This window comes from Ambystoma mexicanum, chromosome 6p (genome assembly GCF_040938575.1).
Source record: "Ambystoma mexicanum isolate Mex_15411 chromosome 6p, UKY_AmexF1_1, whole genome shotgun sequence".
In the NCBI taxonomy this organism is placed as follows: Eukaryota; Metazoa; Chordata; class Amphibia; order Caudata; family Ambystomatidae; genus Ambystoma; species Ambystoma mexicanum.
In genome coordinates, this window is record NC_090935.1 from 1,544,689,558 (window position 1) to 1,544,715,260 (window position 25,703).

Here is a 25,703-nt window from a genome sequence, read left to right on the forward strand (position 1 = left end):
CCTTTGCGATGATTTGGGAATTTTGAAGGCTTTTCCTTGCGCGAGGGCGTTCTTGGGGGCGTAACTGGCGCTGCTGCAGGGTCGTTGCGCCACTCTGCGCCACGGCTGGTTTTTGAGGCTAAAATCCATGAATACGTTGTGCGATGAAAAGGATTTTATCGCACGCGGCTGGCGCAGTGTATCGCACGGGGACACTGTGCGCCAGCCGCGTGCGCCACTTTTGTGCGAATTTCTATGAATTACCCTGTCAGTTTTTTATCACGCAGGGGGCCTAAAGAGATTATTAAGCACAGCTCTGGAAAGTCAAACATTTTAAATAGCATAGAGGCATTTGCCCATCTGCTGGCTGGTCACTTAATAAGTTCCAAGATACAAATGATCGCTGCGTTTGATTATACAGAAATAACTTTCTTGGAAAAGGAAATGCAAAGATACCCCTCTAATGCTACATTAAAACCTAGTCTGCTGTGTAAGGAATAGCAATTGTTTGGTGGCAACTTCCTGGCACTCAATGTTTATTTAGGGGGAAGGAATTGTCGTGTCCAGTGTCTTTTTCGGCACGGCTTGTGTCACGTTACATGTACTTGTAACAATGACGACATGAGGGTGGGTTACATCATTGCACAGCGGATAGACAACCTTGTAGCCGAAAGGAAGACTGCTGCTGGGAAGCTCAACACTGGGCAGATCTGTTGTGGGGGGGACTCAGCACTCACCAGTGCCCACGCATACCATGAAACACAGAGCCACCATCGTGTTCAACCTTTCTTTATTCCTCCTACCTCTTGACTGCCGTTTCCCTTCCCTTGCTCCTCCCCTTCCTCCTGCCTCCCGCTCCCTCCCATAGTCCTGGGCTTCCTTCTTAAAGGGGCTCTGTCCTTTTTCCATTCACAACACCTCCCCCTTGCTTAACATGAGACTTCCCGGGTCACATTTGTTCGATGAGACGTTGGGGCCTCTTTGTGGCTCGGTGGGGCCTGCTTGGTTGCTCGTGGGTCTCTTCCCCGCTCTCTTGTTGCAGTGTTTCATAAGTCTCTGCTCTCTCCTCTTCCTTTCTCTCGATCTCTTCTCCTTTCATTGGTTCCTACTCTTCAAAGTATAGCTCGTGGAGGAGGGAGTCCTTTGGCGTCATTTTGCCGTAGTTCTCTGTCATAGTTGTCACCTGCTCTTTGGGCACGTAGTCCTTCTTGTGGGTTACTTTGAATGACCTGTAGTGGACGTTGATGAGTGCGTGCTGTAGTGCTTTACGGTGACTGAGACGGCTGTGTCCTCTGGCGGGACTCGGTATCATGCGGATGGTGTCCAGCACTCTGCGGTCTCCTTGGTTTGGGTCACGTCGTGGCTGTCCTTTGGGCTGTTCCATCTGTGCTGTCCTCCATTAAGCGGCATGGTCTTGGGGTTTGTCTAGGGGGTATTCTTCCACTCTCGTCTGGTACGGTTGTCTTGTAGTGCAGTTTTCTGTGACTTCTATTTCCCCCCCCTCGTACGATATTTCCAAGGGCACTGGGCGGTTGCGAAGCTCATAGTCCTCTGGCAGAACGGGTGGGGTTCGTGTGCCAAGTGCTGGTCCGTAAGGGTCGAGGGGGTGTGCATTCCTGAGACTTCTGGGTGGGCTGGTGTTCACGACCTTGATGTCTTTCCTGATGTCTAACCGTGCTCTAGGTGCACTCGGGTCTCTTGCCTGGGGTGTGGGTTGGCATGTCGAGCTTGTGGGTGGTCTTGCCCTGCACATTCTCTGAAGGTGTCCTTCCAGGCCACAGCGCCAGCATGTTCGTCCAAAGGCTGGGTATGGTTGTCTGTGGGTGTGTTTCCACCCTCGCCCGTGGTATTGTTCTGTGTCTGGGCTTTCTGGCCAGTGTCTACTCGGTTTCCTCCTTCTCCAGGGTCGAGTGGGCTCAGAGTATTGCGGTCGCTCTTCCGTGAGGGCTGCGATGGCGTCGTGTTCCACTTCCCTTTCAATGGTGCCTGCCTGTGCCTCAACTCTCTCGTATGTTTTTGCCATATTCAGTATTTTCGCTAGGGGTAGGGGCTTTATGAGAAGGTGTTTCCTGAGCGTTGACGAGGTGCACCCTTCTATGATCCTTAGTCTTATAGCTTCTTCATCATTGAAGTTGGCGAAGTCGCAGTCTCCTATCTTCTGCTGGAGACGTATGACGAACTCCCCAATCGATTCGTGTGGACGCTGCCTGTGTTGGTTGAATGCAAGGCGTTCGTAGTCTTTGTTGGATCCTGTTATGAGTTTGTCGTTTAGTGCACCGAGGAGACGTTGGTACGTGGTTTTGTCTGTAGCTGGGATTGTCTTGATGATGTCCTTTACCTCTTTTCCTACCAGGTTCCTAAATATGCTAAGTTTGTTCGGCGGGTCTTTGTTCCCAATTGCACCTACGAAGTCCTCAAATTCTTCCATCCACTCTTCCCATCGTTGGCCCTGGTCGTGACGTGGGTATAATGTGAATGGGGCGGGTCTCCTCATTAGGCTTGCGTGAGAGGAGGGTGCTCCTGGTACTGGTGGTTGGGCATTGGGGTCCGCTGCATCCGGGGCCACATGATGGTGTCGCTTGGTCTGCTTTCGTTAGTCAGGTGGCACGTGGGCGTTGTTCACAGTTGACTCTTGGTGCTATGGCTTTCTGTGTGGGTCTCACGTGGGAAGCACAGGCTTTCTTTCTTTTGTTGTGGTTTGGTTTAACTGTATGGTCTCTTTAAATGTTACGTGTGGGGAGACACAGGGTTTCCTTCTCCCTCATAGCGTGGCTCACTCCTTTATTTTTGAATGTCACTTGGGGAGACACGGGGTTTCCCTCCTACTTTGGCTTTGGGAGTCCCTTCTTTGTTTTGGTTTATCTCTGTCGTCTGTAGGGGTGTGACTCATGGGAGACACAGGGTTCCCCTCTCTGCTGTGGCGGTCTCTGTCGCACAATTGCTTTAATGTCACACGGGGAGACACAGGGATTTCCTTTTCCGTGGTGTTTTTTTTTCGTTTTGTCCCGTTGGATGTCACGTGGGGAGACACAGGGGTTCCCTTCTGCCGTAGCGTTCTTAGCTTCTTATCCCCTTGGGTGTCACGGGGGGAAACACGGGGATTCGTATCTTTCTTCCTTAATTGTCCCTTGGGATGTCACATGGGGAGACACGGGGATTCCCCTTTTCCGTATTGTAGTTTCCCCGTATTATTTTATGTGTCACGTGCGGGAGACACGGGGGTTCCCTTTTGGTCGGAATGTGGTTTTCCCGTATGTGTTTGAATGTCACATGGGGAGACGCGAGGTTCCCTTTCCCCGACACCTTACTTGCTGAGTGGTTGCCGCGGGCCAGCGGGTCTTCTCGCGTCACGGTGTTGGCTCTTCTCTCCTGGGCGCACGGGCCCGCCTGGATCCTCCGGCGCTTTCTGCTCGTTTTCCAGGCACACGGGCCTCTCCGTCTCGAGGCGCACAGGCTTCACCTTCACGGCACATGGGCCTCCGGTCGATGACGGGCGCACGGGCCCTCTTCGTCCTCCCAGGCACAAGGGCCTCTTCCTCTCGAGGCGCACGGGCCTCACATTCTCAAGGCGCTCGGGCCTCAGCTTCTCGAGGCACACTGGGCCTCAGATCAGCGACGGGCACACAGGGCTTCCTCGGTCACTTCTGGGCTCACAGGCCCTCCGACAGGGCGCACCGGCCGCTGTTGGGCTGCGGGGCACACGGGCCCTTCAAGCTACTGGGCACACGGGTCCTTTTCTTGTGTTCCTCTTCACTGCGGGGCACACGGGCCCTCCTCCGGAGCTCCTCACCGGTCTCCCTCTGTTGTGGGCGAACGGGTCCTCCGTCTCCTCCGTTGCTGGGCTCACGGCCACGGGCTCTTCCACACTGCTGGGCTCACGGGCCCTCCTCCACTGCTGGGCTCACGGGCCCTTCCACACTGCTGGGCTCACGGGCCCGCTTTCACTGCTGGGCTCACGGGCCCGCTTTCACTGCTGGGCTCACGGGCCTGCTTTCACTGCTGGGCTCATGGGCCCACTTTCACTGCTGGGCTCACGGGCCCACTTTCACTGCTGGGCTCACGGGCCCTCCTCCACTGCTGGGCTCACGGGCCCTTCCACACTACGGGCGCACAGGCCCTCCGTTACTGCGGGCGCGCCGGCCCTCGGTCACTGCGGGCACACGGGCCCCCGGATGCTGGTGGGTATGCGGGTCCTGCACCCGTACTCCTCCGTTGCAGGGCTCCCGGGCCCTCCGTCTTCCTGTTCTGCTGGGCGCACGGGCCCCCATTGCTGCTGGGCGCACGGGCCCTCCATTATTGCTGGGCGCACGGGCCCTCCATTATTGCTGGGCGTACGGGCCCCCACTGCTGCTGAGCACCCAGGCCCTTCTACCTCCCGCATGGGGTGTCACCTGTACCATTTCCTCCACGGCGTGGGACGTTTCCCTTCGTCGCCAGTTGTTGTGGGGGGGACTCAGCACTCACCAGTGCCCACGCATACCATGAAACACAGAGCCACCATCGTGTTCAACCTTTCTTTATTCCTCCTACCTCTTGACTGCCGTTTCCCTTCCCTTGCTCCTCCCCTTCCTCCTGCCTCCCGCTCCCTCCCATAGTCCTGGGCTTCCTTCTTAAAGGGGCTCTGTCCTTTTTCCATTCACAACAAGATCCTGCGCAATTAGCAGAGGCGCTTCACTAGCGAGGTCGGATTGTGTTTGTGCCACTGTCCTTCATGCACGGTTCACACTGTATTGCTGTGTTTATTATCTCAGAGCGCCTGAAGTCGTCTAAAATCAGCAGGTTCGCGCTATTCAGCACACCTGAAAAAACAAGGCTGGCAGCACCACTGCCCTACAAGTGAGATCTTTCCCCTTAAGGAGCAGTGTACAGGGTAACGCCTTCTCACGAAATCCAGGTCATTTCCACACATGTGAATATGTGCTCCGTACAGCCCTTGAGAAGTTCCCTAACAATAGTCAGGCGCCTGGCTTTCCATTTCCTACAGCTAGTTATTTCATACTGGGCTATTGCTCCACTCTTCTTCCTTCTCGTTCTCTTGCACACCTGCGCCCCCTACCGCATCCTCCTTTGAAACTTTGTACCCTCCTCCTTGCACCCTGGTAACTATAAACGCAAAATGCAAATAACCTCAGTAAAAACGCCAAAACTATTGGCATTGCCGATGCTTGTTTATTGAATGTAGGGTTTGTTCATTATGGATGCTGTGTTATTAAAGTCCTCGGTTTCACGTATTTTTATCTTTAATGTATTTCTCTATAAAACTGCGTATTTTCATCACATTATCCACCTATGAATTAATTACTTTATTGCCTAATTATTAGCTATTTAGATGTTTGAGATCCTCTCGCCTGAAGATTAGACTTGTGCCTGGTTAGCTGACAAATAACGAGCAAAGCTAACCCTTTGCATTGGCCAATGTCTTCTGGAGTTGCGGCCAAGCATGAATCTACGCCTTTAATCATTGTTAGGAAAGGTGTGCAACTTTCCTCCAATGAGTTCAATTGAGTCCCCCAGCATATCTACTTTGTGTCTGGATCCTTACAGATTTTGGAGAGAGTGGTGCCCTTTTGCGCATCAGCTGCTCTCATTTTGTTTGGGGGTATTCATTAGTCCCTATGGTAATGTGTCTCCATTTGTTTGTCACCTTTATGATTCTAAAATAATGAAAACATTTCGAATTGTATTCTTTTTTAATTTTGGGGGGTCCCCCCAAACCCCCTGTTTTCCTTGCTTTACTAACCCCCCTATGCTCCCCCACCCCTTTTAATCCGTTAGCCCACCCCCATGTCACTATTTTAATTTCGTTATAAACATTGTATACCCTTTACAAGCATTCAACACAGGCTTGAGCTGAATGAGGGGCTGCAAGATCTCCCCCCGCCTGCCATTCTACTACATCAAGCATCACTTTGCAGGTAAACCCCTGGGCTTTTGTGAATTTCGATTGTGCACGTGTGCACTTATAAACATTCCCACTGCCGTGAGACAGTGAATCTGCCTTGTTGTGCCCTGCAAGGTGGACCCCACATCACATCCTGATTGGGAGCCTTTGATTTATCTGGCCAATAGAGGGAGCCGGCAGGCGAAGCCGGGCCCCTCCACAAGGCCCTCTCTCAAGGCCCCTTGTCTGGAGCTGGAGGGAGCTCCTGCTGCCACCGCTCCTGCAACTTTTTCCCTGTCCATGCGGCTGAATGTACATACTCACTGCTGCCCATGTATTTCAGGACCCTGTCTATTTCACTCATACAGTTCACAGGTAAGCACCCAGGATTGCCCTGCCCTGGATTCATCCACCTATGTGGTTGCTTGCTGCATTTCTTTTTACTCCCTCCCCTAGCCTAACTGCAACCTGCATCTTTCTACCCGTTGAAATGTCCACCTGCCTCACATTCTCATCTTACTAATTTCTCCTGTTTAATTCATAACTCCTTCAAGGGTGCCTTTATATCTTTGGCAAAATCAAATTTACGTGTGCTTTCATACATTTGCACCCCCCATTTCTGTACTCTATTAGTGCCTTTTGGCAACTACAAATGTAGGTGTGCTTTTTAAAATCACTGCAACCTTCATTTTCTGCTGTATTCGTGCCTTTTGTGTAAATTTGAATCTAGGAGGGTTTTTCAGTCTGTGTACGGATTGTCTTCCTTTGCACACCACCTCTTCTGTTCCTGCCTGGCTGCTAGGCCACTTGGTGAGTTCCACTGTACTTTGCAGGTCCCCTGTTTATCTCTCTCTGTCACTCTACTCCCATGGCAGTCTCCATCTCTCCCATCTATTCCAACTGCTATTCGATCACTTATCCTATCTCTCTCACGAAGTCTGGAAGAAAAAAACTGCAAAAAGCTCTAACCCTGGCCTACCTATCGCTGACACCTACGTCGATGCCACTTGCAGACAGACTTTCATGGACATTCTCTTCACAGTCCCCCTCTCCTGATCTATGGACCCCATATGCTCTCCACTTGTTCTCCTTTCTCATCGTCACCCATTAATGGTGGCCCTAGGTGGGAAGTACTACTTGTATGCTTCTCATCCTCTAGGTGCATCATTCATTTCTATCACAATGGCACTACAATGGCCAAAGGTCCTCAACCTGCTCCTCTCCTTCTCGACCGAGACGTGGTTCAATGCCAGCTCTGTCACTGCTCTTGACACTCTTCTTCCCGAGGGCTGCAAAATCCTTTCCAAACCCAGACCCAACAGGACTGGAGGTGAAGTGGCCCTGATCTTCCCTGAGTGGGTCCCTGCTTCCATCATTCCTACTCAATCCTACTCCTCTTTTGAATGCCTCGTCTGTAGGTTGGGGGTCTCCCCAACTCTCTCACCCATGCCACTATCTACAAACCGTCTGGCCCTATCTCCCTCTTCCTCTTTGAATGGGCTGAAAAGGCCTCATACCTTTTAACCTATACTTCCAAATTCCTTCTCCTTGGTGACTTCAACATCCACCTCGACTCTCTTGAATCATCCACCTCTCAGTTCCAGGTCCTCTGTGACTCCCTCTCTCTCACCATTCTTCCTTTTGGCCCAACCCACTCTCCCGCCCACACTCTTGATGCCCTCATCTCTGGTGATCTCCTTATCTCTAATCCGGTCCCCACCCCTGCTCCTGGTCTGACCTCTCTCACCTTTCCTCCTACCTGGGGCACCTTGGCCCTCTATCCAAGCCACCCCCTATTCGGCCAGCCTCCTTCGCCATCATTTGACCGATGAAGCGAGTGTCAGTTGCTACTTTTGCCTCCACCTTCATCCCCCCTCCCACCCTGGCTCTGGGCTCTCCCTCTGACTCGGTCCTTGCTAATCTAACACCCTTGCCCCTGCCATGTCGATCTGCCTATAACCTGCCACCAAGAACAGCTGATACAACTCTGATCTAGCATCTCTGAAATGCGAGTTGCTGAACAGAAGTGACAGACCTTGGGCTCATCCTCTGATAAACTGGCCTGCTTCATGCTCCAAAGGCAATTTCACTTCTCTATCCACTCCTTCCCTCCTTCCCTCCTTCCCTCCTTGCTTCCTCCCCCCCCTTGGCCTCCCACTTCACTTGGCATCCCAAACTCAGGACATCCTTTCATCACTCTCCTCCACCCTCATCTCCTCTCCCACGCCTGTTCCCATGATCCCCTTCCTCTCACCCCCCTAACTCCTGCCCATAGCACCGGACGAGGTCCCTAAAGTGATCCTCTCTATGAAGGCCTCGTCCAAACAGGTGCTCCCCTTCTCCTCCAGAACCATTAAGTAGAACATTTCCTCTCTCACCCCGGCTCTTGTTGACTTTCGCAACCACTGGTTCTTTCCCTCAAGCACTCCCTTGTGCACCCTCTCCTAAAAAAGCCATACGCTGACCCCTCCGGCCCTGCTAACTATCGCCCTATCTCTACTACGCCCTTCCTGAGTGAACGCCTGGAAAAGTTGGTCCTCCCCAACTGACCCTCCACACTGATCTTGTCGGCTGCCTTCATAACCATCAATCTGGATTCCAGGTATTCAGAGGCATGGAAACTGCTCTCCTGAACACTTGTGAAACCATGCTCTCAAATCTCGGCTCCAACTCTCCTGCCATTCTCATTCTCCTCCAGCTCTCCTCTGCCTTTGACATGGTCAACCATTCCATCCTCATTGTGACACCCTCACCATCACTAACCAGGCACTGGACTGGCTAAAGTCTTTTCTCACTAATCGCCCTTCCCAGCTCCAATTGGGCCTTTCTCTGCCACAACCACCTTCGCTACCTGTGCTGTCCCACAGGTCTCTATTCTATCACCTTGGCTCTTCAATATCTATCCCGCCTCTCTTGCACACCTGATCTCCCCCTTCTCCCCTCATTTCCAGTGGTATGCCGATGACACACAGCTTTCCTTCAAAATTCCATCTACCTTCCCTTCTTCCTCCTCTCTCATCCTCGGCTGTCTGTCCGCCATTCAGGCATGGTGTGCAGCAAATGATCTCTGTCTCAAAGGCAGTAAAATGGATATCCTCCTCAATGGGACACCTGTATCCTCCTTTCCTCCTACTTTCTGGCCCTCTAACCCCACCATCTGGTGAACCCAAAAACCTCAGTGTCATCTTCGACTCTGCTCTCTCCTTCACCCCTCACATCATGGACATTACCAAAAGGTTCCAATTCCATCTCCACCTCCTTTTCTCACCTTCCCTCAGAAGCTCAATGTCTCCAGAGCTCAGGTCCTCTCCGGGCTGGCTACTGCAACAGCCTCTTTCTCAATCTCCCTCTCTCCCCCCTTCGGCCCTCTCCAGCTAATCCAGAATAGGAATGCAAGATTTATCCTTGGCCTCAAGCCCAGGGACCGCATCTCTGCAGCACGAAAATCTCTCCAATGGCTCCCGATAGCTGCAAGGATCAAATTCAAGACCCTCTGCATCATCCACAAGACCTTTTGGGGCCTAATCTATCTCCAACTTTCCCTCAGTAAATACTCCCCTGCTAGAGCCCTACGCTCCCCTAATTCCAACTCTCTGACTGTCAAACGCTTCTCCAAGCAGAGAGTGGGGGTGCCTACCTTTGGAACATCTTCCGTGCCCCTCGGAGATTTGAGCAGAACCTCCCTAGTGCCAGAAACTGCTCCAAACTCTGCTCTTCTCTACCTCTCACTTCCTTGCTTATTACCCCACTACCGCTGTGACCGGTGGCCTGATCCTCATGAACTGCACAGGAGTTCAGGCCCTTCATCACACCCCTCCTCCACAAAGTCTGCACTGCCTGGTGGCTCCACATACCAACGGTCCCTCTTCCAGTACTAGTCCACTCCTCTGCTCCCCCTTCAAACCCTCTCCCCTGCACCTCTCTTCAATGCACTTGCACGGTTGAATGCCACAAGACCTACTAGGACCATGACTGTATTTATAACCAATGTTTTTGCCACTGTTATTATTTCCTCTATTCCTTTCCCATTTAGCCTTGTTGCACTTTGAAACAAAATCCTGTTGTATAAAGCACCTTACAAATGCACAATAAAATACAATTTAATAAAAGGCTAATTGCTCATCTATGCTACCATGAAGAGTTTGGTTAAAGATTAAGGGACCGATTCATGGAAATGTGCGCAGAAATTCTACAAGGGCCACGCGCCGAGAAGGACACTGCGCAAGCCTGTGCACAGAATAAAAGATGTGTGCCCTGCGTATTTATGGAATTTAGTGCGCAAAGTAACCGTATTTGCAAATCGCACCCGGAATGCCCCCGACACGCCCATACGCAAAGCACAAACAGCCAGAACAGTTATCTTTGCGTGCTCTTACATACATCATTCAAAGAGTGTGTGGGTGTCCCCCCGCAAGCAGGTCTGCATCTCAGGGACCCTGCGCAGAGTCCCCCATAACTTTTGCCGGAACCTCGACAACATGCATATGAAAATTTGCAACTTGGTATAAACTGGGACAATCTGCGTACGAACCCCTGTAAACCGTTCCTGCACCCCGCTACACTGCATACCCACACCCCTAAGTTCAATCGATACCCCAGTTGCATACACGCTACCCTAAATCCAACATGCAAACCCACCTCTGCGCTGCAAATCCTATGCACAAGTGTCCTTATGCCTGCCTTCGGGTGGCCTAGTGATCGAGGGATTTGCGTTGCCATTTCTATGATGAGAGGCTGCATGGGTGGTTCCATGAATATGTGTCGTTTGGCACAAATGTGGGCGTGTGAGGGACTGCCTGCAGGCTGTCCCTCGTAACGCCAACTTTTCTGCATGTTCTTCCCCATTTTCTGAGTTCCGCCCCCTTCCCAGTCCTCTGCCGAAGCCACCGCCCTCACTCTGCATGGTGTCTCGCGCAAGGCACTCGATGGCTCACAGAGACGCCCCAAGCCTGCGCAAACTCCACGAAAAATCCTGCACATTCGATTCCATGAATCGACAAAGGGAATTTTGCATGCAGTTTGGCGTGCAAGTTCCCTATTTCCCATGCAAATAATTCCATGAGTCGGCCCCTAAGTGTGTAAACTAGTTGCACCTTTAAATTGGCTTCTCAGACCCCTCACCTGAACGGATTCTGAAAAAGCATCATAACAGTTATCCTTCCTCTAACTGAAGGCTGCCTCATTCCTCACAATTGTAGTCTAGTTTCTGAAGAGGTAATAAGAGAAAAGCAAAGAAATCAATATTGCATTTGTAGTCAGTGACTAAGCAAAGAAAGCATTTGCGTGAAGATGATCAAAGTCCATGGAGGCTACTGCACAAAAAAAATGATATCTCCATAAGATAACAGCAGTCTTACCCGTTCTCCCTCCGGTGACAGCATTGCTAAAATATCATTGGTGAACACCTTTTCTTGCTCTTCATGGGGAGCCGGTTCCTCCTCTTCAGTGGGTTGCACTTCTGCAAATTGTAGTCTGGAAATGGAGTCAAAGCATTTTCTCAAGTGTGGTTGTACTGCTTGAGGATTTCTTGTCTGAGCCAAAATTTCCAGAAGTTCATCATTTGACAAAAAGTAAAATCTGTTTAATGTAAAATATAAAACAATTTAGAAAGTGTTCACAATAAAATCCAGAAGAAACATGTAAGCCATAATACCTTTAAAACTGGTAACAGAGCAAAGACAATTACAAAGGGGCAATCAAATTAGTAAGCAAGTGTGTTTAAATTCACAATGGGGCACATGATGATAACATTTGTACTGCTTACTTACTTATAAATTTAAAAAAGTGCTCATTGACTAACACTGCGCAAAGTGAAGTGTGTAGCTCCACATATTGCAGAAAGGGAAAATGAAATACAAAAAGGGGTGATAGTACGAAACACTTTGTAACGCAAGTCATAAATATATTACAGGGCCTGCGGTAGCAACCCTGTTATGGTTAAGTTGCTCAAACCACAGGAAGAGCAGTTTTTGGGAGGCTTATAACTTTGCTCCCCCTGGAGGAATCCTGACCAGACTTTGCAAAAAAAGTATATGGCCCGCTTTGAATTTTTCAGCAAGTTTGGTGAGGTTTCGTGCAGGGGGGGGCAAAGTTATAGAGGGGTCCCAAATTTTTTTTTTCCATAGACTGAATGGGAAAAAAACCTTGTGCACAGCTACAGGCCGAACAACTGGATGGATTTGCACCAAATGTGCAGCAGGAGCAAGGGCTTGGGTCAGAAAGCTTGCTTTTGTTTATGAGGTGGAAATCTGACCAGTACTTTTGTTTCAAAGAACTGAAATGTAAGCCTAAAAAAATTTAGTGATATCTGGCTCCGCTCCGCGGACCCATTACCCTGTTCGCTCCGCGGACAGCAGGCTCATTGGCTTGCAGTACATCGTGCTGTCAGCGAACTTTGGACGCGGCCGGTGATTGGCTGGAGGGAAGCGTGTTGTGTGTCAAAGTTTTTGGGAAACACCGCCATGGTGTATCGGAGGATAGTGCCGCACCGTAAGAGGTTGCGAAACATGGTTTGCATGATCAGAGAGTGAAAGAGGGGATAAAAAAGTTGGGGGAGTGAAAAGTGGAAAATTTGATGTATTTGTTTGGGTCGAAGAAAACGGTGGTGTGCGAGTGGTGCACGCGAGCAATGCTGCAATCTTGCAGCGCCAGAAGGAGTTGCAAAACATGGTGTGCAGGATCGGTTTGGTGATAGAGGGCAGGAAAAGGTTGTGGGAGTGAAAAGCTGACATTAGGATACATTTGTTTAGGGTAAAGAAGACGGTGCAAGGGGTGTACGCGAGCAATGCAGCAATTTGCGGATAGCTCCTCAGGTGACAATCTTCTGTGGACGCTCCATTGGGAACTTACTATATATATACTTCATTGGCGGGTTGCTGCACAGGCGACTATCATTCTTTGGTGAGTGCAGGCAGTCAGGCCACTATCAATCTTTGGTGCAGGTAGGCAGACTCCACTGGGGATGAGCAGCGCTTTGCAGACACTATGAGGATATTTGCAGTTGGTGTACTATGTTGTGTTGTGCGTGCAACACCCATACTGCCTTGTGTGCATGGCTAGGGCCATTGGAGGTGACAGTCTGGCCACTGGTTGGAAGTAGGTTTGAAAATGTTGTGTTGTTTGGGTTTGTTACTATACCCATACGTACCTATAGTCAGGAAAGCTACATGGCCACATGTTTCCATGCATGACTCTATTGCATTGCAGTGGGTGCGCCCAAAGACTAGGCGCTTGGGTGCATGCATGTACCCAAGAGGAAGAGGCTAGGCCTGGGAACAACCCCCACAACATAATGCGGCCATGTATGGGAGCACAGTGCTATAGGTATGTGCACCACACACCTATGTATAAAGAGTGCATTACTTTTGCTTAAGTCATTTGGATAAGTTTTTATAACCATATATTCGTACATCATATACACTTTTAAATATGTATGTGCCCACGTTCGTAATATCATTGTGGAGGACATGTTAGACTTCCTACAGCAGCAGTGGTGAGACATGCACGTATTTCCCTTTGGAATGGTGTGGCCATCAACAGAGCCTTTCTTCAGGGAGTGTAGTAAGACATTGGGAGATGTAAGGATTGTTTTACCATCACACTTTTGACATATAGGCCATTTCCGCAGCTTCTCACACATAAATCATTGTTGGGTACCTGCACAGGCAACTACCTTCAGAGCCCATTGGGGAAGCGGAGAGTATTGCAGATGATATTGGGATATTTGTATTCAGTGTACTGTGTTGTGTTGAGAGTGGGAAGCCCCTACTGCCTTGTGTGCATGGCTAGGGCCCTTGGAACTAACAGTCTGGCCACAGGTTGGAAGTAGGTTTCCGATTGTTGCCTTCTTTGGGTTCGTTCCTATACTGATATGTAACTCTAGCAAACACTCTTGGAGGTATGCATCTCTCTTGTGGGTGGCCACCATTACAGAATGGGTGTGGAGGACATTTTGCAGTTGGTACACCACCAAGGTGGCGTGCAGTGCCTGCACTTGCATATGGTGTACGTCATTGGCCTTGTTGTCATTCACGGACTGACATGCCACCATTTCTGTTTGGTATGGTGGGCCCCTGATAATACTCTGCTTTGCGAGTGAAGAAAGACACTGCGACATGACACACGTAACTAGGCAGCACACATTTTAAGTATGGATAATGTATAGACCAACTCACATTCGTTTGCACTGAACAAAACCATGTACGCCAATAAGTCCCGTTACATACAGGACGGCAGGCCGTTTGACTGCTAGCTTTCTTTTGCGTACTTCTTGAGATGGCCACGAACGCGGTTGGTGTACCCATTGCGTGCAATTCGTATGTGTCCAGCGCTTCCATTACCTCTACGTGTTTGCACGATACACCATCGCAACAGGCACTGCATAGCTGACTTCAGTTGTGGAGATTGGTTGCTGACAGTGTGCACTCCAAGTATTTTCGTTATGTGTGTGCCAAGCCTAGCGCACTCTGTCATGTGAGCACTTCGCTCTGGAAAGGAGCAACATAAACAAAAGCAAAAGCACACATGTGCACACAAAGCATACAGTTCCAGAACATTCCCATATTGTAAGATCAACACTGTGAATTGATAGAAGAGCTTTATTTCGCTCCAAAATGATCACAAGAACATGTAAGGTGGCTGTCACTGCTCTTTTATTTTACAAACAAATTCCAGTGTGCAATGCTGTCTGTGCAGTTCTGTCCTTTCGTTGGTGTCTAGCAAAGTAGAAAATGGAATAATGTACAGGCCTTGGTGGCCCGTGGGGGAAAAGGCATTTTATTTGCAAGATGAAGAAGGTACCAGTTGCTGCCTTTGTGATGCCTTAGATCCAAAACGTATGCAGGTTGGTTTGTATGGCCAGAACTGCAAATGGACAAACAAGGCCCTATCGGTCGGCCCAGATAACAACAACGGAAAACACATTGTTTATCGTAATCGTGATATGCTTGGTCCACCACCCATCTGTTGGAATGTGGAAGGTGTGGCATGTGCAATAAGGTGCCAGATATCTAAGAAGAAATAGGAATAAGAATAGATGTAAGTAGGTGTTACTACTGTCAGCGTATAGGACAAGAGTTTTTGGGAAGGATGTTGTCATAAGTGCTTGGCTCAATGAACATGTAGTGAGCGTTATTGAGTAGAGTCATATGTGAACCCACTACTTTGCTCTCTGTTGTGTACGTGATACTGTCTTTGTACGGCCCCACACAAGCAAATTATCTTTCAAACGTTCCCACCAGACGCTCCTTGCATGTGTTTCATTTTTACAAACAATCACAGTGCTAGCGAGTGTTGTCAGACCTACGCCACAATGTCTCTGTGTGTGTCCAAAGGAAAAAAGGAAAAAATAAAAACCTCATGGCGGTCCCCGTGGATTGCATGAGAATGCAGGAGCTGTTTTGCTGAAAATGACAACATTGAAATGTAACCTGTTCACGTTTGTGTGCTGGTTGACCACTGCGTGCACCTCTGGCCATTATTACTTTGACAACAATGAGGGTGGGTAGAACTGCTGATTGTGAGAAAGGGCATAGTGAAGGCAAAACAGGGAATGTAGCATTGCACGAGTGAGCAGAAGGGGTGTTTCACAGCATGAAATGCATTGCCTTTTCGTCTTGCCTTTTGTGGCTGGGGAAGAATGGCAAGAAAATAAAGTGCAATTACAGTTGCAATGCACGGGGAATGGTGTAGACATGGCACTCTAGCGGCTTGTGAATACTGCCATCACAAAGCTCTGTACAATGCACACAGAGAAAGTGTGCAGTATAGAAATTTCATAATTATGCATACAGAACTGCAGTCACATACATTTTAACGCTAATAAACGTGTAATGTAAAGTTGTACTTACATAATTTCGGCAATTACCATGCTTGTATTGAGTGCACCACAAATTGCAGTGTACAGCGATTTCAATCGCTGCAGACTACCTCTGGAGCACATGTGCAGAGCAACTGCAGTGTAAGCTATCTTTCTTTTTGTTGTACAATTTCATACATTTTCTTCCCTTGGCGCTAATCATGCTTCCCACTCAAGGCTGTTTTACAATGAGCATTAGTCCTGTTGAATGAGAGGTATGTTAGGTTTCGCTTTCCGGAGATGATGCAGGGCAATAAAAAAGGAATCAGGCGGCAACGTGTTTCCATTGTACCATGCATTTCCGAATGTTGGTAGTTTTAGGACGGTGAAGGTAGTACAACGTATAAGCAGAAATGTTGCTGTCGTTCACATACTGCACTGCATGCACAGATGGCAAAATACATAAAATTTGCATTTTCTGTCCCTAAGGAACAAATATATGTGTGTTATGAGGCAATGGTGGACGAAGGCAGACTGTGTGTGCCCTGGATCAGTGTACGTGGGTGACTGGGCCATTGTATGCAGTTTGCGGTCTTGCAGCATGAACATGTTTGGGACTGTAGTTAGTTGTGGGCAGGGTCTACAATATTGAATGCATGGCTGGAGCCTGTTCACTGGGTGTAGTGAAGCGTGTAGGGTGTAGGCAGAAGCTGTGCAGTGTTTTATAGGTGTACATTGCAAATTGTGGCATTGGTATGTGCATTGTAGAAGTGCACACATTGCACTGTGCACATTGTACAGACGTATGATAGCACAAACTTCATACTTACTGCTTGGATGGGGGAGGACCTGTGGTGGTGTTTGTATATGGAATGTGAAATGTTGTTGTACTCTTTGCTGCATTGTCTGCGGGGATCGAGACCAGAATATGTTAGAGCAGGTATTTTGTTACTTTGTAGTCGACAACCTTGTATATATTTGTTCAGGTTGTGGACCCTTACAACTACCTCATATGTACTATACTTTGACCCATTGTACTGTGCAATGTGTGCAGCGCCTGTATTTCTTTGCATAATCATTGAGTCTGTGGGAGAAAAAAACTCCATGCTGCATTAAAAAAAATAATAAACCTTGCAAATGTCGTCGCTGCTATGGTGCGCAATGATTTACAGTAACGTTTGCAGTGGTAACAGCAACTTTTAAGGTGTGCTCTTGAAGTGGAGGAAATGTAATGGTTTACGATTTCTGGCATATACATGGGGGCGTAGGATGGGTGGCGTTGTATAGCAGTTGGTGTTTTGTGAATGTTTACCGGCTTCCTTTTTTCAGCACTGTTTCTTTATGCATTTGGTTGCTTCTGGTGTTTTTGTCACAATTCCAGTGTGGGTACAAGCCAGATGGGTCAGGGCCAGGAGGATCTCCCCCATGACAGTGTAGGGAGCCGATGGGTATGTGGGATGGCTGGCTGCCACAGGCATATATGGAACAAGGCAGCAACCCATCCCAACATGGCTGCCAAAGAGGAACCCACTGTGGAACTCAAGATGGCACCAGATAGATACATGGATCTGACATCCTTAGTGGTGTATTGCTGACAAGGCGCGGTCCACAGCTATAAAACCACGCCCCGGACCACACCCTGCGCTTAGCGTTTCCTTTGCTTTCTAACAGAGCAGTGTTACGTTTCCTGCTCCTGTTTCTTTTGTACGTGCGATCGGCACCTGCGCAAGATTGCAGCATTTTCACCCGGAATTGAAGAACTACTTGCCCCGGCGGCCTACTGCTTGGTGTTCGGCCTTTATCCTTTCCTTGACCTCGGAACACTTGTGGCGTCCCATCCTGGTAACCCGGTGTCTCCGGTCCTTCGTCTGCCGTCTAAAGTAATCACAGCTCCTGGGAACTAGAAATCAGAAAATGACAATACTAAGAGACTGAAATACCAAGTACCTCCCAGTTCCCATACTCGGTCTAACTTGGACTCACTTGCATACATATTCCAGCTTCTTCCCTCCGCTCTGAGTACAGACAGCTTGCCGGTGTTTGGCCTAGAAGTGAAGAAATTAAGAGACTATTAATTTTAAACGCATCTACAAAGACATTGCACATACAAATTACATTTTACATTGCGAAGCGATCAAGATCTAGATTAACGCCTCAACAGAACTTATCAGCTTATCATCCGAATACAGTGTGTCATAGCCGGTCTGGCCAACTAGTCTTCAGTGAAGTAACTGGAGTTGAATGCCTACCAGCTAACCTTGCCCTTCAGTAGTCAGTTTGTTACGGTGAGCTAAATCCGCGACGTGCCTGCCATCCATGTACATTAGGGAAGGGGAGAGACGGGAGGTGAGAGAAAGCAATAGAAACCAATATTACCTACATACACGTATTTTTAGGTTACCCAAACCCCCCGAACACCATTTTCCAGAGGAACCAAGTTCATACAGGTCCCTCCCAGCCTCACCCTCCTCTGGAGGTTAAGCCACCAACAGACCGCTGGGGAAGATAGTTGGTGGGGTGTTCTGAGTGCAGAGGTAACCCGAGTGAGGGGGCAACGCGTCAGAACAGTCCGGACCAGGCACTCCTGTATGGCACCAGAGGTAAGCGTTGCAGAACGCTAAGCCCATGTCACCAGCCGTGCCCGAGTGTCATGGAATCAGGGGTAGAACAAATAGCAGCCCTTTTGGGGGACTTGTGAACAGAGGTGCTCGCAGCCCGTTCAGAAACAAACTCAGTGCGAAGGGAAGCAGTACTTAATAGAGAAAGAACCGATGACTTGGCCAAACGCCTATTGGTAGAGGAAGCAGGCCATGTGCCACTACCTCATTCATCTGATGGGACCATAGCTGGGGTGCGCCGTATCCCTATAACCACTCCACCTACCATTCCCCTGGCCCCTCCTGAACGATATCTAGGGCACCCACAAAGGTATGCTATTTTTATGAACCAGTGTAGATTACATTATTTGTGTCGGCCAGGGGCTTTTCCTACGGAGCAAATGAAGGTGGCTTTAGTGTTATCATATTTGGGTGGGCATGCCGCTATTTGGTAAGTGCATTTAGTGAATCGAGATGACCCCATCCTGCATATTTTTGGTGATTTCCAATGGGAGTTAGACAAAGTATTTGTTTGCAGAAGCCAGTGGGCAAGCATTACATGGGGAGTTGTTGGCCTTACGGCAGGCACCACAGCAATTGCTACTATACTTCACTGCATTTAAGCGACTCATGGCTCAAACCAATTGGCCCGAGCAAAAAAGAAGCACCATTTTCTACTGGGGTCTGCGTGGGGAACTTAAAGATGTGTTGGTGCAAGTGGTCAATATGCCGGAACAATGTTTAGAATACATAGATTTAGTAGTACAGCTAAATCATTGATTACAGGAGAGAAAGGCAGAGCATGTCCAGTCGGAGAATAGTCCCTTATACATCTGAACAAGCAAAACGCAACCCTGTACTCAGGCGATTGCCCTGGAGCCCATGCAGTTGGGTAGTGTGAGGGGGCCACTAGCCAAGAAGGAAAGAGAGCGACATCGGCAGGACCAGTTGTGCTTATATTGTGGAAAAGCAGGTCACTTTCTGAAGGACTGTACACAGAAACCAAGCAAACAGCCCTTGGGAGCAGCTGAGGTGCTCCAGTGAACCCCAAAAGGTCTTACTCCACGGTCGGACAACTCCAAGACTCGTTAAGAGTAGGAATCGCCTTGTCCAGGGAGCAGAAAGCAACCACGGTCTCACACCTTACAGTACCTGTCATCCTTATCGGACTAGAACAACCCCAAAAGATATATGCCTTGGAAGTCTTTATCGATTGCAGTGCAATTAGTAATTACATAGATACGAAAGTGGAGCAGAGAATCGGCATACCGGGGCACCAAAGGAAGAAGGTGGACAACATAGTCTCGGTAGATGGTTTACCATTGTCATCTGGGCCAGTAACGTAGTGTACGGAAGAGGTCGAACTATTGTGCAGAGACGGCCACCGAGAGCGTATAACATTCAACCTGATTAATGCCCCACAATTCCAACTTATACCTGGCATGCCTTGGTTGGAGTACCACAATCCTGTTATTAACTGGAAAACACAGAGTAATCTTTCCATCCGAGTGCCTTCGCACCTGTTACCCATTTGTACTGGTTATGGTGAAGGAGCCAGCATCTAGAACACAAAAGTTGGGCGCCGTGATACAGCCCAATTAAGAGAAAAAACGACCTGCCATATACAAGGAATTTGAAGACGTGTTTCAAAAAGAACAAACCAATACCCTTCCTCTTCAATGGTCATATGATTGCCAAATCGATTTGATACCAGGCTTGCAGGTTCCATGTAGCCGGATTTCTGCTCTTACACAAAAAGAAAACCAGCACTTGTGGCAGTACTTGGACCAGTTCTTGGCAAACAGATTTATGCGACCCTCCAAGTCCTCAGCTTCTTCTGCTGTCTTTTTCACACCAAAGAAGGAAGGGGACCTCAGAACTTGCATCGATTATAGGGGACTCAATAAGATAACCGTGAAGAATAGGTACCCGCTACCCTTGAGTCCCGTTTTGTTGGACCAAGTTTAACAGGTGAAGATATACAGCAAATTGAATTTGCGCAGGGCTTACCACTTAGTCCGCATAAAGGAGGGGGATGAGTGGAAAACTGCTTTTCGCACCAAATTTGGGTTATTCGAATATACAGTCATGTCCTTTGGCCAGTGTAATGCACCAGCTGCCTTCCAGTTGTTTATGACGGACGTTATACGAGAACTCCTGGATGTATGTGTCCTGGTGTATATCGATGATATATTGATCTACTCAGCCACTGAAGAAGAACATGTGCTTCACGTTAAAGCTGTTCTAAGAAAACTCTGCGAACACTGTTTGTATGCAAAGTTGGAGAAATGCTTCTTTCACGTGAGCACAGTGGAGTACTTAGGAATCTTCTTAACACTGCATGGCATCCAAATGGACAATCGCAAGGTGGAAGCAATCTTAAAAAGGCCCTCGCCTCCATCTGTGAAAAACATGCAAATTTTCTCAGATTTCGCTAACTTTTACAGCCGATTCATACCCCACTTTTCGAATGTTGAACACACCATTACGGCGTTATTGAAAAGGCACAAGACCTTCATGTGAACCGATGAAGCTGAACAAGGGTTTAAATAACTCAAGGCACAGTTTACCTTGGCGCCGATTTTGAAACACCGAGATCCTGAACTTCCATTCATCGTTGAAGCTGATGCATCGAGCGTGGCGATGGGAGCTGTTTTGTCCCAACAAGATCCGACCACCAATCAATTACATTCTGTGGCGTTTTGGTCCAAGAAATTCTCCCCTGCGGAACTGACCTACACAATAAGTGACAAAGAGTTGCTTGCCATTAAAGATGCTTTCAAAGAATGGCATCATCAGCTGTTAGGCGCAAAACATGCAGTTACTGTCTACACCGAGCATCGCAATCTACAATATCTGTGAACAGCACAGGTGCAAAGTCCCTGTCAGCTTAGATGGGCCCAGTTCTCTTCGGAATATGACTTTCTCACAACCTTCCGTCCAGGAGTCAAAAACGGAAAGGCGGATGCCCTATCCCGCATCGGATGGAATGGGGAGGGAACAGATGTTTATGCAGTTCTAGACCTCATGGCTATTATCCCAGGAAGCAAATTGTTGGGATTGACAAGTTGAACGTTGCCTCCTTTAGATCAGCTGTGCATTGAAATTAGGCAATATCTAACACCAGAACAGTTACAGGTTTGGGTGTCCCAAGACCCTCAACGAACCATAGAAGATGGCGTACTGTACAATCGAGGGTGCCTGTACTTACTGTAGCCGAACATGCAAGACAAAGTTTTACACAACTACCACAATGCTTTAACCGCTGCCCATCCTTCAATCACCAAAACTCTAGTGCAAATTCAGCGAAAGATTTGGTAGCCTAAGTGGCAAAAGAACGTTATCCAATATGTAAAGACTTGTGATGTGTGTGCCTGCAACAAGACTTCTAAAACTAAACCATCAGGATTACTTAGACCATTCTCCTTACCACCTGCTCCATGGCATATAATATCACTGGACGTTATTACCCATTCATCTCCTTCAAACGGGTTCCTGATAATAGTAGACCTCCTAACCAAGATGGTGCATTTCATCGCGTTGAAAGGCTTACCAAATGCAAGGACTGTTGTTCAAGTTTTCCTAACAAACATTGTACGATTACATGGGTTTCAATCTGTAAGCATCTCTGACCCAGGGAGTAAATTCATATCCAAATGTTGAAGAAGTTGTTGTGATAAGGCTCAAATTGAAATCAGACTATCCACCAGCCATCACCCACAAACCGAGATGGAGAGAACTAACCAAACGCTCCAGCAATACCTGCGTTGCATGTTTACCCAGGTGAACAGTTGGGTTATTCTGCGGTGGGCAGTGTAATATGCATACAACAACAGTATTCACAGTGCCACAGGTTTTTCACTCTTCCACTTTTTACATGGAAGGGATCCATGTACCACAGCTCTTGATCCCACTACCGCTTTGGAAATGTCAGCTGCAACATCTCTGCATACTAGTATCAGAGAAACTTTACGCAAAGCCACCAGAACCCTGTACAATGCCAAAGCTACTCAGAAACATTTTGCCGATAACAAAAGAAGAAATGCACCAGTTTATGAAGTCGGCAGCCAAGTCTGGCTCTCCACCAAACATTCGGTTAAAAGGCCCCAAAAGGTTTCATCCTAAATTCGTTGGTGCCTACCTCATAACAGCCATCATTAACCCTGGTGTACTTAAACTGAGGCTACCCCCTTCGTTGAAGATCCACCCTGTCTTCCATGCATAGTTACTGAAACCAGTACAGCCCCGCCACACGAAACTCAATGTCTAATCCTCCTCTAGTAGAAATTGTAAATGGGGAGAAATAGTACGAGGTACGGGACATATTAGATTCCAAGATTATTAGCTGAAAATGACATTACCTGGTAGGTTGGAAGGGGTGCAGTGCTTTAGATTGGACATGGGAACCAGTAGAAAACATTCATGCACCCTGTTTGTTAGCCCTTTACCACCATATTCATTCCACAAAGCCAGGACCTGGCTCTGTCCTCCTTGGGGGTGCTTTATAGGGGAGTGCTGTCAGGATTGCAGTGCAGTTACAAGGCAGATGGGTCAGGGCCAGGAGGATCTCCCCCCATGACAGTGTAGGGAGAGAATGGGTTTGTGGGATGGCTGGCTGGGGGAGGCATACATGGAGCAAGGCGGCAACCCATCCCAACATGGCTGCCAAAGAGAAACCAACTGTGGACCTCAACATGGCACTGGATAGTTACATGGATCTGACATCCTTGGTGCTCTAGTGCTGACAGGGTGCGGTCCGCGGCTATGAAACCATGCCCGGGCCACACCCTGCCCTTAGTGTTTCGTCTGCTTCCTAACAGAGCAGTGTTACCCTTACCGCTCCTGTTTATTTTCTATGTGCGATCGGCACATACGCGAATTTGTAGCATTTTCACTCGCAATGGAAGAACTACTTGCCCCGGTGGGCTTCCGCTTTGTGTTTGGTCTTGATCCTTACCTTCACCTCGGTAGACTTGTGGCATCCCATCCTGGTAACCTGGTGTGTCCGGTCCTTCGTCTGCCGTCCACAGTAATCACAGCTCCTGTGAACGTGAAATCAGAAAACAACAGTAAGAGACTGAAATACCACATATTTCCCAGGTCCCGTACCCCGTTTAACTTAAACTCACTTGCATACAAGTTCCAGCTTCTTTGCTCCACTCTGAGTCCAGACAGCATGCTGGTGTTTCGCCTAGCAGTGTCAAAATCAAGAGACTATTAATATTGAACGCTCCAACAAAGACATTGTACATACAAGCTATGTTTCACATTGAGAAGCGGCCAAGATCTAGAATAAGTCCTCACTAGAATTTACCTGCTCATCATCCGTATCCAGTGCATTGTAGCTGGTCTGGACCACTAGTCTTCAGTGAAGTAACTGGAGTCGGATACCTACCACCTAACCTTGACCTTCAGTCCTCAGTTGATTGCAGTGATCAAATGCTGCAACGTGCCAAACAGCCAGCTATGTCAGGGAAGGGGTGAGACGGGAGGAGTGAGAGAAAGCAATAGAAAACAATACTAAATACATACACTTACCTTTAGGTTATCCAGACCCCCCAAAGACCATTTTCCACAGGAAACAAGTTGATCCAGGTCCCTCCCAGCCTCACGGCCCTCTGGAGGTTAAGCCACTGATAGACTGCTGGGCAAGAGAGTGGCTGGGGTATTCTTCAGTGCACAGTTAACCCGACTGAGGGGGTAACGCGTTAGAACAATCCACACCAAGCACTCCTGCAGGGCACCAGAGGTAAGCATTATATTTTTGCAAGTATGGCGCCATTGTACTGTGCTTCTGCAGAATTGTGACGGTACTTACGTACCTGCTGGCATACTGTAACTGCTCATACTTTGGAAGAGTTTGAGGATATGTTTGCAGCACAGTGGTTGGTGAAGGTTGAGTTGGGGGTTGTAATGCTGCACATAACATTGTACTATTATGGTGTAAGGTACATACTAGGTGGCGTATTCCTCCTGTTTACAGTGTCCCAGTAGGTTACCGGTCATTTGGTCGAACAAAAAAGGTCGACAGGACAACTGGTCGACACAATTTGGTCGAAAGACAAATGGTCGAATTTTTTTTTTGTTGGTAGTTTCACATTTTTTTTTCTAATTTTCTGGGGGGGTCCCCCCCCACCCCCTTTTTTTGCTAAATGAAAACCTGAAAAATTTATATAAAAATAAAAATAAAAATTCGACCATTTGTCTTTCGACCAAATTGTGTCGACCATTTGTCTGTCGACCAATTTTCTGTCGACCAAATGACCGGACAGCGTCCCAGTATTGTAGGGTAAGTTTACAAGCTTGTGCGTTCATGTTGCTACTTTCACATCTGCGTACATTCTGAAGTGGTGGTGTATCACTATGGATTTACGTAGTGATATTTCCATATGTATAGCATTTGTATTGCTTGTGTTAAAACCTTCGAACATGTAGTTACCACCCTTAGTGATCATAAGGTACTCAAGGGAAGTTTTGTTAGATCTAGTCAAAGTGGGTGGGGGGTAGGAAGGGAAATTAATATACATCACTCGTTTGGAGGAAATAGGATCACGTGGTCCGAGAAGAATCTTGATATATTCAGCAGACCTTTTGATAGAATGCCCTTAGATGGTAATAAAATCGTATTAATGGATTAAAAGGGATTGAAAACCTCTTGGGGTTCATACAAAAAGCTAATAGTAAATTAAACATTAAGAATAAACCGGGAAAAATGCATATCAATAGATATGACCATCAAATTCAGAAAAGGAAAAGAGATGAAAGATGAAATTAGAACCACCAAAGCAAAATATCAGGGTAGTGATGAAGAAATAAGAACTAGACTAATTAACATCAGGACCAGATATAAAAATTGGTTAAAAAATCATGAATATAATATCAACAATGCAAATTGGAAAAGTATATACGTACTATGTAAGACACATGATTCAAAAAAAATTCTGGTACCTTATCGTCAATTTCTGTTAGATGAAGATAATAGGGAAAATAATGATGATGTGGGGTAGGAAACTTGGTTGCAGTATATCTCGATGCTCTTCTTTAGACAAGAAAGAACAAATGAGATATACATGAAAGATTGGACCTATGGGAGTTCGATTTTTCCATTTGATCACCTGGATATATTACATGTTATTAATAAAATGAAATCTTTTTGAGCACCGGGCCCGATGGGTTGGGCTAGCATCGTAATTAAAGAAAACCCAAACAAATTGACAGAGCTCCTCTACTTATTTTTCAAGGAGATTTGGGCAAAGGGTATCATTCCTGATAACTGGAGGAAAGCAATAGTTGTCCCTATTTTTAAAAAGGGAAATAGAAAGATCCCCGATAATTATCGCCTGCTTGCCATGGCAGATAGTAGCTGCAAGATCTTCTGCTTCCTTTTGGTGGATAGGATTAATAAATGGAGCAAATTAGAGGGATTACTCCCCATTCAGCAAACAGGTTT

At 47.7% G+C, this 25,703-nt stretch overlaps 1 protein-coding gene across 1 annotated transcript in view; it reads right to left on the bottom strand.

The window, feature by feature from the left end:
- The window catches only part of DNAH6 (dynein axonemal heavy chain 6), a 3,423,448-nt gene that overhangs the window by 1,701,929 nt on the left and 1,695,816 nt on the right, over positions 1-25,703 (bottom strand). The window contains exon 24 of the mRNA XM_069626424.1: positions 11,218-11,437. Coding sequence (XP_069482525.1) covers positions 11,218-11,437 — 220 coding nt within the window. The remainder of the gene's footprint in view (positions 1-11,217; positions 11,438-25,703) is intronic.